Source organism: Leptosomus discolor, chromosome 7 (genome assembly GCF_034619465.1).
Source record: "Leptosomus discolor isolate bLepDis1 chromosome 7, bLepDis1.hap2, whole genome shotgun sequence".
Lineage (NCBI taxonomy): Eukaryota > Metazoa > Chordata > Aves > Leptosomiformes > Leptosomidae > Leptosomus > Leptosomus discolor.
The window spans coordinates 51,337,882-51,352,798 of record NC_141397.1 but is presented as its reverse complement, the minus strand read 5'-3'; the positions used below and the strand labels follow the sequence as shown (position 1 = coordinate 51,352,798).

The 14,917-nt window shown below is 37.2% G+C and overlaps 1 protein-coding gene across 16 annotated transcripts in view; it reads left to right on the top strand.

Annotated features, from left to right (window-relative positions):
• DLG1 (discs large MAGUK scaffold protein 1) overlaps nucleotides 1-14,917 on the top strand; it is a 167,951-nt gene that overhangs the window by 87,110 nt on the left and 65,924 nt on the right. For 6 of the 16 annotated variants that reach the window (XM_086468703.1, XM_086468704.1, XM_086468702.1 and 3 more), the window contains one exon: nucleotides 13,292-13,390. The exons of the other annotated variants lie outside the window; for them this stretch is intronic. In XM_086468703.1, coding sequence (XP_086324829.1) covers nucleotides 13,292-13,390 — 99 coding nt within the window. The remainder of the gene's footprint in view (nucleotides 1-13,291; nucleotides 13,391-14,917) is intronic. 16 annotated transcript variants of the gene reach the window in all.

The window sequence follows — 14,917 nt, the reverse complement described above, 5'->3', positions numbered from 1 at the left end:
TCTTCCAACCCAAACCTTTCTGTAATTCTATGACCTAACTCTTTCTTTGCTTTAAACTGTTTAGTATCCAGAGATTTTATTGATGTCTATTAGCTTCTCAATGTTTAAGGGCTTGAATTATTCATAGAATTGTGTTGTATAGTGTTGTTGGAATTAGATAGGAATCATATAAAATGAAACTGCAAAATTTTCTCTAAATAGTTTGTAGTCTTGAGGGTCTGATGAATCCTATTTTGCTTTTACTGAATCGTAAATTCAGAAGTTAGAAACCTTGTCTTAGCCCTTTCTACAGATTTTTTGTAATAAAGAATTTAAAATATTTTTATCCTAAAGACACCTTCAAACACTTTATTGTAGATTAGACATTTTAATTATCTCAACTAAATGAAAAATGACTATGTAAAACTAGTATCCTGTCAAGATTAGACCCCAAAGAATTAAAGTCGTAACTCAAGAAAAGCTTACATTGTTTCATGTATTTTAAAGTATTCTGAGAAATTTAAGCTGCTACTTGTAATATTTATTGTTACCCGCTTTTTTTCAGGTCAGTATAGTTAACATTTCTTTTATTCAGAGTAAATGAGGCAAGGATGTACCACACAAAACATGGCTGATAAAACGTTTTGGTCAGTGTGATACCAACACGAAATGCTGGCTTTATGTGATTCCAGGTCTTCCCTGGCACTGATACAGAAAGGCAAGTCTTGCATGTTAAATCTGACTTCTGCAGAGCAATGTGGTTGTCACTGCAGTGTCTTCTTCCTAGATGAGGTTTGCCACCTGATCTCAGGGCTCACCCTCATCCTCTGGCTCCTGTGTCTTTGTCCTGAACAGACGAGTCCTCATGGAAACCGCAGGGAACTGTTTAAATGACTTCTGCACTCAGTCTGGATACACGAGGGCTTAGTTAGCTCCATTTTAGTTCCAGTTTTAGCTGACTTGGCCTAGATGCAATTCATGGTTTTGTATGGAACCCAGAATGGCTCAGGTTTCCTGCTCTGCTTGAGAGGTTAAGCAGCTTCTGCACTAGCTAGGTATGGGTGCACCCTATCTGTGTTTGTCCCACATTGATCATAAACTGATCAAATCCGGCTCGTGTTTCTATGGTACAATTAACCTGTAATCCAGATCAAAGCTCCGTGGATAATTATGGACCAAAAGTCAGTTTGTCTGTAAAACAGGTTGTTTTTAATCAACACTGTAAACTTAAAGTTTATACGTAATTGTTTGTTTTTTCCATTGCAAGATTGCATAAGACTGTATTCTTTCCTAAATTATACTGAAAAGTGCTAGAATATTTAGAAATTTTTAGCAAACAGCATTGTAAGAAAAAGTCTTTATTTACTTGTGGAGTGAAAGTTTGCTCAAGTAGTGCTAGGCATTAGACCTGTTAAAGCTTTCATAGTATTTTAATTTGCTGAAAAAGAGTGTTTGATGCTACATAAAAGATGCCTATTTTGCTGAAATGTTGCAGGGCTCCTGTGACTCATTCTAGAGCCTGGATGTATTGTATAATGGTATTTATTTTGAGATTGTATTATAACTGCATGTTGTCATGGAAGCAAGTCTGAGGAATTTCCAGTGTTTCCATGGTGTAAGAATGAATAAAATCAGATGAGGTACCTAGCTAGTAATTGCATGGTAAAGATTTCAGCCTTAGCTCTCAGCAATGAAAAGGCAAAGCGTCTGGACAGCAATATAAAGCTATCAGAACTGTAGTGGAAGTAATATTGCGTGTTGGGGAAGAATTCAGCATGTGCTGAAATGCTAATGCCACTCGTGTATGAAGCCTTTTGTAAGTGACATAAGGAGTGACTTTAAAGCCACTTTATGTGTAAATCAAGTCATTAGTTTTCCAAAATTTTCTGACATTTCTGTCCTGAAAAAGCTAACGGATTTTAATTAATGGGTTGTTAGAGATGGCTTTTCTAGTGTGGTTTTCTGTTTGCTGTTCATTAATGTGAGGTAAATGACTTTCTGCTCATGCTCAGTGTTTTAGGGCAAGTTTGTTTATTTCTGTAAAGAGATTTTTGGACAGATAATAATTGCTCACAGAATAATACAGTTGTAAATAAAATAATAAATACTTGTCTTAAAATGGAAAGCTATAGCTTGGATTCACTGACTTTTTTCAGATCACTGTTTTAAAATTGTACCCTTTGAGGGCAGTGGGGTGCTATAAGTCAGTGAACCTGAATGTTTCTTAACCAAAAGAAAGAACAGATCGTGGTTTAGATAAAATGAGGTTCACATGCATCACTTTCCTATTTTATGAATAATGTTTCTCATAGTTTTACTCAATTAAAAAAATAGCCAACAAAAAAAACTTCCAGAGAAGAGTAGTGGGATAGTTTTGAGAGTGAACTGATGCATTTCTAGTATTGAGAAGAGCACTTTATAGTATCAGAGCTAGCTAGCTAGAGGACATCTTTGCTATTGAATGGATTATAAAGAACAAAATAAGCATTCTATCATGGAGAGTTTAATTATTCCCTGAATAACTTAGGAATTATTGGAAATTATGTGTTCTTAGAGCTTAAGAAGTGTCATATCTACTAAAGCATGTAGACAGTACCCGACGTTTATTGTTATAGTTTGATTTAATAGTGTTCTCAGGACAGAACAGAGTCTGTCACATCTCAATTTCCTACCATAGAGAGCCCTTTCTACTGCGCATTTCAAAAACCAAAATATTGACACTCTAGAGCTGCCATTATTTTTCTATAACGAAAGTCTCAGAAGACATTTTCTCTTTGCCTGGTCTCTTTGATGCTGAAACCCTGTTTGGGCTTCTTTGTGGACTCTTTAGCATTACGTGAAAGCTACTATTCTAAAGGTTGATGTTATTTAAAAGGAGCTTTCTAGGCCTTGCTTTAAGTTGCAAATAAATGCATTAAATTCATTCTCAATAGCACTTGCGAACCTAAATGAGCAGCCTTGCAATTCTGTTTTGAGCTCAGTGTGTTGGGTTGCTTTATGAATACAGGTTACTAACCTGGTGCATAGGGTTCAGGGCTAGGCATTTGTTTAGTATTTGAAAAACAAAAGTCACAAATTAACCTTAACTGAACCCTCTACTAACTGAACCCTCTACTAACTGAACCCTCTACTAACTGAACCCTCTACTAACTGAACCCTCTACTAACTGAACCCTCTACTAACTGAACCCTCTACTAACTGAACCCTCTACTAACTGAACCCTCTACTAACTGAACCCTCTACTAACTGAACCCTCTACTAACTGAACCCTCTACTAACTGAACCCTCTACTAACTGAACCCTCTACTAACTGAACCCTCTACTAACTGAACCCTCTACTAACTGAACCCTCTACTAACTGAACCCTCTACTAACTGAACCCTCTACTAACTGAACCCTCTACTAACTGAACCCTCTACTAACTGAACCCTCTACTAACTGAACCCTCTACTAACTGAACCCTCTACTAACTGAACCCTCTACTAACTGAACCCTCTACTAACTGAACCCTCTACTAACTGAACCCTCTACTAAAATCTCTACTTTGTGTGCATTTTGTATATTATGGATTTGGAATATGACAGAGATTCAGCTATTTAAGCAGTCCCTGAGAGATTTGACAGGACAAATTAGTTTGAGCTGTGTAAATCTTTATGAATACCAGGCATAAGAAGTGGACAGTGGTGGTTTCCTTTGCATGAAACATCGGTGATGTTAGGTCAGATCTGTAAGAGAGGAGAGGTTAGTTGCTGAAATTGTTGTTCTGTTGAGACTATGGTTTGTATTTGCATAAGATTCTGAAAGTTTTACTCATCAAATGACCACTGGGTACTATGTCAAAGTGTTGGTGATAATTCTGTAGTTCCAGGTTTCCCGTTTCTGTTTTGTGGATGTCCATGTATCTCGTATGCAGAGCTCTGCTTTTGCTACAGAGTAGAACTTCGTCCCACAAACTTCTGGACAGTCCACCTCGTCCTATATTATTGCTATATTATTATTATGGTTATAGCATTCCTTTTTTTATCTTTATTTTTCTGCACTAAAAAAATGCTCACGAGACCTCAGCAAGTAAGAGTCTGTCAGTGCCTTTGCTGCTTTACTTCTGCTTGGGTAATCATGGTGCAAATGGTTCCTCACTGGCTTGATTTTGTAGATGGAATATTACAATAAAGAATTGACAGTGTATAAATCGCTGATTTGTCTTTAAATCAGTTCAGGTCATTGTCACCATCTGTGATTTTACTGATATTCTGCAGTCAAGTGTTTTTTCCTCCTCAAAGCTATTTATTTATGGTTCAAGTTCAGAGTTTTAAGTTCATTTGAGTTCATTGTGAAATGCTGTGGGGTTTGAGGAGGAAACTAGGTTAGAGAATCAATTTGTTGACTGAATTAAAAAAAAAAACCAACCAAACAACAAACCAACCCAAACAACCAGATAACCCCTACAGTTTAGAACTATCTAGCATGCTAGCTGTGTGTCTTTGAAATAGAGTGCTCACATAGATACTATTTTCAGGAGCCATGGTTTACTCTGAAAAAAGTGAGATTTAAAGTAGTCACAGGCATTCAGGCTAGTCCTTTTAATCTACAAGGGCTGGGTAGGTAAATCTTTTCCTTTCTGGGATCCAGAAAACTTTCATGTCTTTTAATAGTACTTACCTGAACAGATGTTACAGCTTCAGGATGGCTTGCCTATCCTCAAAATCTCTTAGTAAAACCATTACGCACTAACCTACCCATCTTCATGTAGACATACCCTGACAGGCTTTGGGCTCAGCTTCTTCATTTCTGTGCTTTCTGTCCAAACTCTCCTTGGGGAGACCTGGATAGCATCCAGGTGGAGATCTAGGTATGTTGTCCATATCAAAACTGGAAATCTATTGTACTAACACAGTGAGTAAGGTGGACAGGTGAGTTTGAGTTCACTGGGTGGGAAGCGTATTTTTAAAACAAAGCAGTGGTAAAAGTGAACCTTTCTCACATGAAAGAAATAACAAACGTATAAAGAGGGAAAATCTTGAGTTGTACTTGTATTGTATTCTCTTTTTTGGTGGTTCTACTTTGCATCCTCCGTATTCAGCATATTTTACCCTCTAGACTATCTTATCAGCCATGGCAGTAGTCATGCCTGGGTAGGATTGGGTCTTGTGTCCTTGCAGTTCCCAAAACTCAGATACGTGCAGCGTATTAGCATGTCTGACTGTATTGTATGCTGTTTTGATATAGGAATGTTGTTTGAATTTCAAGTCCATGCTTAAATGATTGCTTATGTACAGATAGTTCTTTTTTAGTTAGTACTTTTTTAGCTCTTGTGAAACTTGGTAATTTTTAATTTGATTTCTGTGAAACTGTTTTGGCGATAGGGAAAGGGAAATACTTGTAGTATGTTTTATTTCCAAATGCCCTTGATGCTATGTTTTGTTTAAAGTCCTGGAGAGATACACTCAGGAGAAATATGCACATCCTAAACTTATTGCTTAACAACTCAAGTCACTGACATTGTGGTACTGAGGACGGACCTGCCCAGGCCACAGGATGGCCCTGACTTAGGGAGGAATATGGCAGAGACTGTGCATCAGTGTAACCGCTAGCCGTGTGCTAGCTTAGATGCTCTGGGCAGCATACTGCTAACGTGGATTATGAATGAGCATGGATGGCGCTTGTGCTTTACTCTTACCACCATTGGACCCCACAAAACAGGCTATAAATCCCTGAAGGTATGTTTAGATGAGTATTGACTTTTGTGATTTTGAGGAAGATGGATGCAAAGTTCTTAAAATAGCAGGCTTCATGAGTGAAATGTCCTGTGGCATTCTAGGATGTCGTTTAGAGAAAAGATATATAACTGCACTGCGAGACCTTAAATGATATATCTCTAGAAAGAAAATATGCCTTTTATATTCAGCTTTGTCACTGGGTATTGAATCAAAATTGTTTCTTTCTGCCATTTTTGAAGTGTTGTTCACTTTGGAAGATTTTTTATTTCCTACTTTCAAGCAGAGGTAGTGAATATGGGCTTGTTTTTCATCAGTCAAGTCATATTAACAGAAGTTGCTGGTTCTGTGTTATCTGCTTGAAGGCAATGGAAGGGTTGAAGTACAAAATTGTTTTTGGAGGATTCTCCCAGCTATTAGAATTGCTTTTCAAAGTAATGCAAGTTGGTTATTGAAGTTTTGAAAGAGACCTATGCAGTAGACATTTTTGGTCAAATATTAGTACTATTTTCCCTTTCCATGGGTATTGTTGTTATTCAGCTATTGCGTGGGTGTTATAGACTGTGGAAGGAAAATGATCCTTGATGAAAAATTAGTTGTAAAACATTACTGGCACTTTAACAGATTGCTGCAAAGAAGTGTGCACTGTACGTTTGATGTAGTAATTTAAAAGAATGAAATATTGATGATTCAGCTTTGTATTAGAAACAAATTGTTCAGAGTTGGTATGTAATATGAAAGCACAACCTGATCCTGAAACCCCTCTGGTTATGAAAAATCACTTACTGCTTGATGTTAGAGCAGTTCATGCTAGTAATTAATACAGTCTGCAGAGAACAGTTGCGGGTTCAGGCTTTCTGCAGTCAAAAAATGATCTGCCAAATCTGTACAGCTTTAGTTACATAACTGCTTTTTCTTGTTGTGAATTATGCATATGTCCCACTGCTTTGCCAGAGATTCTTTTTCCTACCAGTGCAACTGCAAGGCAGCCTCAGTCTCACCTCACATGTGTGAATGTAATTGGGCAGAATGATCCCTGTGACTCAAATATCTGATTGATCTCTTTTAAGTATCATTCTTCTTACCTTCTCTACTTTTTTTTTACCTTGGTGGGTTTTTTTTTTTGCTGTTGTCTGTTTTCATTTTGTTTACACCATGATTGGTTTAGATAAGCCTTATTATGCTTTGTTTATATACTCCTTTCCTCTTCTTCTCATGTTAGTTTGACCTAGATACTATATTCACTTTCCATACTTGCACCACACTAACTTTCAATGTGGCCTAATTTTTTGACTGGAGGTTGCCCTGACATACCATGCAGCCCTGGATCAGCTGGGAATGCTGCCTATACCTCTTGTTCCTTGGCTGTGGTTTGGTGCTAGGACTGTTGCTCTTGGAAGTACAAGTGCTTTCAAGTTTTTGTTTTCTTTTAATTATTGATATCTAATTGGTATCATCTCAGGGACGAAAGGCACGAGGATTTCCAGAAAAAACCTTGTGCTGTTACCAATTATCTGCTACATCATCTTCATTCTTACACTACTGAAGTCAGCATGTCTGAAAGCACAGCGGAGAGATGTGAATTCCTTTGTCTTGTCTTTTGCCTTGTGTCTTCCCCTTTCTTATTTGAAGGAAAGTATAGGAAGCCAGACAACTAGGTTTCCAAGAATATGATATCCAACATCTCCCCTTGCCCTTGCTTTCTCATTTAGCATGCTTCAAAGCTGATTTCTTTTTAATCAAGAAGCTCCTTAGTCTACATGTTTTAAACAAAGTTAATGCCTTCAGGAATAAGAGGTTCCTTTTGAATCTAGAACATCACCTATTTTGGGATTTATTATGTATGCAAGAGAAAAGGCTTATACCCAAACCACCTTCCTTCTTCCTTTCTACGTTTTAGTAAATAGACATCATCATGCTAGGTAGAAAATAGAGAGTGCTGATAGGCGAGTAAAATGGGTGGTGTGAGTGCAGTCTGCTAAACATCAAGCAATCTCTATAACATCTCTGGCAAAGGCAGCCATTTGGCACACTGTTGCCAAAGGGGATACTGATATAGATGGTTTCTACACAAGACGCAGCCTCCATCCAAATAATCCCTACAGGCTGGGGTATGTGCCTCAAGAGTTGCTCAGTATTAATGTGTCTGTGGAAATTTCTCATAGGAGAAAAAGTTGGTTGTGATGTGCTGTTTTGAACTGTTCACCTATATGCTCATTCACACGTGCTTATCTTCCTCTCTGCCTTTGCCCTTCAATAACAAAATCTAGAGATTCTTGGGTTCTCTAGAACAGAACAATCCGGGTGCATCTGCCCGTATGTATTAGTGGGACACAGTCCTCCAGCTCCCTGAAACTTCAAAGGCAAAAGCCATTTGATATGTGTGTGCAAGTCTGCGAATGTTTTTATGACCAACACATGTCCAGCTTCCTGTCACTGGCCGGGAATGATTCTGTCTCTGCATTTATGAATATTACATTAATGATATGTTAACGCAGCTCTTGATTACATCCATTTGGGGTAGAAGATGAGCCATGGCAGCTCTTGGTGATAAGAGGACTGCCTGTCAGTTCCTATTTATCTCTTAATGTCTGTGCTATAAGTAACTGGAAATGTTTGTACTTAAGCCTGTATTTCTAGTTTTTTATTCTATGTGTAAAAATTATGCTGACTCGTATTATTTAAATATTCAGATTTGCTGTAGGGAGGTGTACATTGAGAGGAATAATAACCATTTTTTAATGCTATCAACTGAAGAAATTTCTCTATTTTATCCAAATACAGTACAGCAGACCTGATCAAGCTTTTTTTCCTATGGGCTGGTGTCCTTAATTCTTATCATACCCAGCACCGGATACTCAGATTTACAGCGTATTCCTAGGAGAGAGCCGTGGGGCGATAGGCAGGTGCTGGGTGCTGTGGTCAGCCCAGAGATGTGCAAATGCTGCTTGTGTGTTTGCTGTCGAGAAGACGGCATGACCACTGACTTGAGCCTGCTTCTTCCTTCTGTAAGGCTAGGAATATCAGTGTCTCCACTTATCTGTCAATTTTCGTGTAGACTCTGGGAAATTAGCTTTGGATCCTTACCGCTTTTTAGAATGATTAATTTAAAATTGGCTGCTAAACTTGAGTATTCAACAGCATGATTAAATCAAGCTAGCTCCTCATTGTGTGCATTTTTTTTTTGAGGGTAGGTGTAGGAGTTGTTTTGGAACTTTTTTGTTTTGAAAAATGGAATAAAATTCTAATATAGAGATCATGCATCCTTGGCATTAAAAACTGAATGAAAAAATAATAAAGAACTGCTGTTTGTTTAAATGTCTTTTTTTTAAAAAAAATCTTCTAATTTAAACAATGTGCACGTTAAAATTGTGGTTTCACAGTGCTGCTGCATTTCATAGAAATGCAACACTTAAGTATTACTTTGTGTTAATAATTTTATTATTGTTATGGTCTGAAAAAGTTTGTTTTATTTGATGGAAGTTTAAGGTTGAAATCTTATACAAGGCACCTGCCCATTCACAATTAGTATATTTTCATCATAAGCTTCTTGAAATTAATTATTTTTCGGCCCCCAGAAAGTGTTCAGAAAAGTAGAGGAATTGGTGTATTTTTAAAATTTTCTAGATGTAGACCTTGGTGAAGTTTTGAGGTGGTAAAATACAACCAAGTTTAGGGATGGTAGGAGCTTATGGGAGAAAAAAAATATAACCTTTTGTGGCTTCTCTTGAATAAATAGTCAGATGACTTTTGTCGTCTATTCAATAATTTGTGCATTGCATTGATTATTTATGCCCAGCAAATTGACTGTCGTGTGGTGGTTCAATGGTGCTCTCTAAATAGCGTGAGAGAGGACACAACATGCAGTACTAGCTAAAACACCATTTACTGTTTCTTCCTATGACCATAATCTAGAAAACAGTCACATTTTTAACTTCCTCAGAAAGCAATATTTTGGTTTCTTTTCCCTCCATTTTTTTGCAAAAAGGACTATTTGTGTTGCTACTTTCATGACTACTCACTGTCATGGCTACAAATACTGTGGTGCTGCAGACGATGATGAAATGGGAACGCTCAAGCTCACTGATTTAACAAGGAGTCCAAGGATGGAAATGCGTCAAAATCTTCATACGCAGCCAAAGCAGCCTTTTCGGCCTGAGCAGCGGGCGCTGAGCATTCACCCATCTTTCAGTTCATCCACGCTGCCGGTGTCTTCAAAACACAGAGGAAAATTTATAAACCTCCGTGATAGTGTAAAAAAGAGTCCTACAAAAAGCACAGCGAAAGTAAAAGCTGCTAGTGGTTGGGTGTCTGATGGCTCATGTTCTAATTGTTCTTTAGAAAAGGTATGTATTGCGCTAGGTGTTTATAGATGTGCATTTTTGATACAAACCATAGAAGTATGTCACACTTTTTTCTTTCTGTAGTTTTATCCCTGCTATTTGTAAAGACTGTGTTACTTAATCTTCTTTCGTATTTTATCGCTAGAAATCCACGTAGCAATAATTGAAATTGGGCTGGAAAAGAAATATTTTTGTTCAGTGTTTTCCCATTAAGATTGTTAGACCGTATACAGTGTTGGGGTTTTACAGTAACTTCCTGAATGTGAGGAAAGTCTGGTTTGCTTGATTTTTGTTCTCCAAAATGTGTCTTGGTACTTTACAAAGAGCAGCTGGATTTATTACAGAATTTGCTGGTTTATTTGATCTGCTTCAGGACGTGTATGGTACTGTGATTTAATTTCAGGCTAGTTGGTATTCCCTCACAGGAGGAGTTATTGTGTGTTGGTTAAACATGAGAAAATGAGTGTGTTCTTCCTTTCCACGATATCTGGACTTTGTGTTAGATTTGGAGGCACTAATTTAATTGATCACCTAGAGGCATTATTATCTTAGCTTTTTTTAAACATACCACTTAAATGATTAATTTACTTGAGATTTATCATACTGTTGTAACAGAATGGCTTTTTGTTGTAGGTGGTAGCACATTTATTTAGGCTGACAGACTCTTAAGTGAGTTATTGTTCAAGTCATGCATTCAAGGTTTTTATTTGGCCCACTGTTTTCTTTGTAATTTAGATTAGTTTATGTCCATTTAAACAAGGATCACTAAATGCTGTAGTCAGATATCTTTATTTAAAGTGTTTTTTGAGGATAAGCTTTTGCTTTTCAGAAGACTTTAGTGTATTCTTGGAGAATTCATAAAAAAATTACAAATTTCTTGAAAATTCCTGGGAAGTGGACCATTGAAAGCGATACTCTGGGCTATTGGAGCTTAGTCAGCTGCTTGCGCAGACACTTGTATCATGTAATAATTTTCAGACTGATTATGTACCATAATATTAGCATTTTTCTGTTATAAGCAAGTTCCAGGTCTTCTTTCTCTGATGATTAAAAATCTTTTAACTTCTTGCATTATCCTTCCTTGTGGTAGCCATAGTGCTTGTGTCAGTTCACTGTATTCCATGAAACATTCAAGTGAAGACAGTCTTACCTTGATTTGGATTTGCACGTCCTTTGAAAGTGGTTGCCAGTGTTGTCACGTCTTTCCTCACCCACATGGCAGTGGAGGAGACTCAACGGGAACATTGCCAGGATGCTTGGAGGAGCAGGGAGCAGCTTTTAAGAGTCGGTGGATACTAACCCGACAGCACAAAGGGAAAATATGCTGACAGTACTAATAGCTTACGAGAATGGAACCTGAAAGAATTAAAGGACTTTGAACAATGCTATTTTTAAAATAATAAGAGTAAAAATTGGAGCTGGTTGGGAGGGTTCTTGAAGAGTTTGGGAATGAGAAGCCCAAAGAGATGTGAGAGTTAGGAATTGAGAAAAGGAAGCAAGCAGGAAAATAAAACTGTCATTTGGTGCAAAGAGAGGGATGCGGATTGTTTGGCCCATAAGGAAATCAACTGTGGCTTGGTTAGTTGTTTTGCTGGGGAATGTATGGTCAGTATCTAAGAATAACTTCAGTTTGATTTTTAACCTCTTATTGCAGGACTTGTAACTGTGAAGCTGGAATTTTTCTGACCTGCTAATGCTTAGCTTTTCAACCTTCATGTTGTGTTGTATTTTGGTATCTAATGTGTGTATATCTGAAATTTTGGTTGACGGGATTTTTACTGTGTGCATATATGGGAAGCTGCTACTTTGGAACAAGGCAGACTTGAAGGGTTAGCTTATTTTTTGTATGTGTAGGTCTGAGTGATTGCTCAAGCTATTTAATTTGATCTGTCCTCTAAAGGTTGCCTCGTTCTTCCAGTTAACTGGAGGTTTGTTGCACTGAGCATTTCTTGCATCCTCTGCAAAATGCATCTAATCATTTTTCTAGACCAATTTAGATACTCCTCCACCCTCCTTTTTTTAACACTTGTTCGGTTGTCTGTAGATGTAAGAATATTTAAATGACATTAGTAATAATCTCTCAAGATTCAAATATATCTTGTTCTTGCATCTTTCAATAACTGCAGCATTTTTCACCAGCTGTTCATTTTGGGTAGATTGACTTTGAGCTGAAAAAACCCTGTAGAAATACCATATGTACATTTAATAAGGGTTACTGCTCTTGAGCAGTCTCAGGTTTCTTTAATATTTGCTTTTACTCTTTTAATTTGGTGTATGCTATTGGTGTATGTTGCTTTGTGTTCTCAAATATCTCAAACTTTTAAAATATGTTTAATACTGTTATGTTCTGGGTTTTTCATTAATTTTCTGGATTTAATATTTTCTTTTGTCATTTTGTGCCATTCTGTTTAAAGATCACAAGAATGTCTTGGAACAACTAAGTTGCAAGAGTGTTGATCTGCTGTTCAGCTTGTAATTTTCATGATAGCTGCCAGTAGTTTATGTTGCTGACAGGTTGTTAACAACCAGTGTGTTAACATCTCAAAATTATTTGAGTCAATGTTTTGCTCAGAATGTTATTTGTAATCTTGTTCCCTTGCAGCTTAAGTGTCAGTAGCTTTCCTGGTTATTATTTTAACGAAAATTCCTAAGACCAAAATTCTACTAGTCTGAAGGTGTATGGTAGACCTGTATGAAGATGTTTCAGAGGTAGATTGAATCTGGTTTAGGATCTTCCACCCATTTGACTAAAAGATTTTCTTTGATTTTTGCCCAATTTAGAAACCGTAACATACTTCTGATTTTTCCCATTTATCGAAGAGGAATATTAACTTTGTTCAGTGCTATCAACTTTAGCCACTGTTTCCCTGCTTTTACACACTGTTATATAATGTTGAAGGGCTTCTGCTGTGAAAGCAGTCCACAGAAAGCCTGAGTCTGTCCACTGACATGACCAGATTTTCTGTTGGCCCCCAAAGTCTCATTACTCTGTGCTACAAGGTGAGTAACTTGGGATGAACGAGCAGCCTGGGTATAGGTCACTGCTTTGGGTTCTTTGACGTGAGCATATTGCTGGGGGTGCACTGCTGTAGGCAGCATGGTTAAAGGTGGGTGGTTGTCTTCAGTTCTGTTATAGTCTCCAAATCCATATGCTATTTCAGAAATTTGTTTTTAAGCTGTTAAATTTGAATCTCATTTGTTTTAAAATGTTTTTCTAGTTTTTATTATTTTTGACATTTTGTTGGTGATTTTTAGCCCGCAGAAGCTGTTCCTTCCTCTTCTCCCATTGTCCCTGTGATCCCTGTCCCACCAGTCCCTGCCGAGACCACTGTCATCCCATCCACCATACCACAGGTTTTTATTATTATTTTTTTGTTAAACTTTTATTTATTCAATTTATTTTGTTGCTTTGTTTAAATTCACCTTTTGGTACTCTCGCACACAGGTTTGAGATGAACTGTGAAATAGCTGAATTAGTTATACACTGGAGTTTCACCCTATTTTTTCTTCGTTTTATAGCAGCTTTTAGTCCATTTAAAATCTCTGTATATTCATATGGAAGCATATTAGTAACTTGTGAAACAACTAAAGAAAAAAAACCCCAAAAGAATAGAAAAAAGCAATAGGAGATTCTGTGTTCACATAATAATTTTAGAGCCATTTCACCCTTACTAAATGTTAATGCTTGATTTATTTATAGAAAATTGTTGTCTCATCTCATATACAGATTCTTAATATATGTCTTTCATCGATTGCACTTGCATGACATTTCCAATGTTCTCCAGCCATTTGTCGGTATCAGTGTCCTTGGGGACATTTAGAATAGAAAAGCGTGGGTTTGGGTTGTTTTGGTTTGATTGTGGTTGTCCCGTCCCATCCATCCGTCCGTGTCCCGTACCCCCCCCCCCCCCCCTTAAGCCCTCTATTCCTAATGTATTTGACTCATAAAATGTGCATCCCTTCTGGACTTTCACTCTTTAGGTCACATAATGTCAACACACAGAGAAAAAACTCAACCCTGTCAAGACAAGTGAAAGCAGTAAATAAGAGTTAACATGAATATCTTGCATATAACTTGGAATTTGTGCCCACAGTATGGCAAGCTGTGGAATAATTTAGGCTAGTTATATTTTTGCATATAGAATGGTAATTCTGCTTTTATTTTTTTGTAACTTTATTGTAACTTTGAGTGCAAAAATCTCAAATGATGGTTGCACACCTTCTGAAAAGACGGGTCACTTTTTGGAATTGTTTGACAGATATTTATTAACTTTAAAAGGGAATTAAGCTATCCAGAATATTACTGGGATATTTTTATAGTATACACATCAGTATTTTTTTTCTCAAGGTCTACTTTCAAGCTATGCAGCTAAACTTGCAACAGGTGGTAATATTTTTCATCTCTGCTACGTTATTAAACGTTGCATAATGCAATAATTATCAAAATTTTTTACCCTTACTGTTTTATAGTGCAACTTCTAGTTGGATGTATGTTTACATGAATCTTCCACCTGTACTTTTCCCAACAGGCAGACCAGAGATTTGATTAGTTTCAGAAATGTTTCCATTTTATAGAGAGATTCTGCCCACATCAGGATTTAAGACAGACAGACTAGTGCAACCAGTGGACTTCTGTTATCAGCCTTGATGGATAAAGATAATTGAGTCTCCAGTAGCATTTACTTTCAGAGAATCACCAACAGGCTAAACTTAATTTAAAATAAAATAGTTAGTGCTGTATATATTTATATTTTCTTGACTGCTGTTGCTGTGACAGCATGACTGTCCATTGATGATGCTGGATGACAAGCAGAAGAGTAAGAATTGGGTGGTCTCTGCCTCTGTCTTCTGAGTGCATATACATGTCTGCAGGAGTTAGCT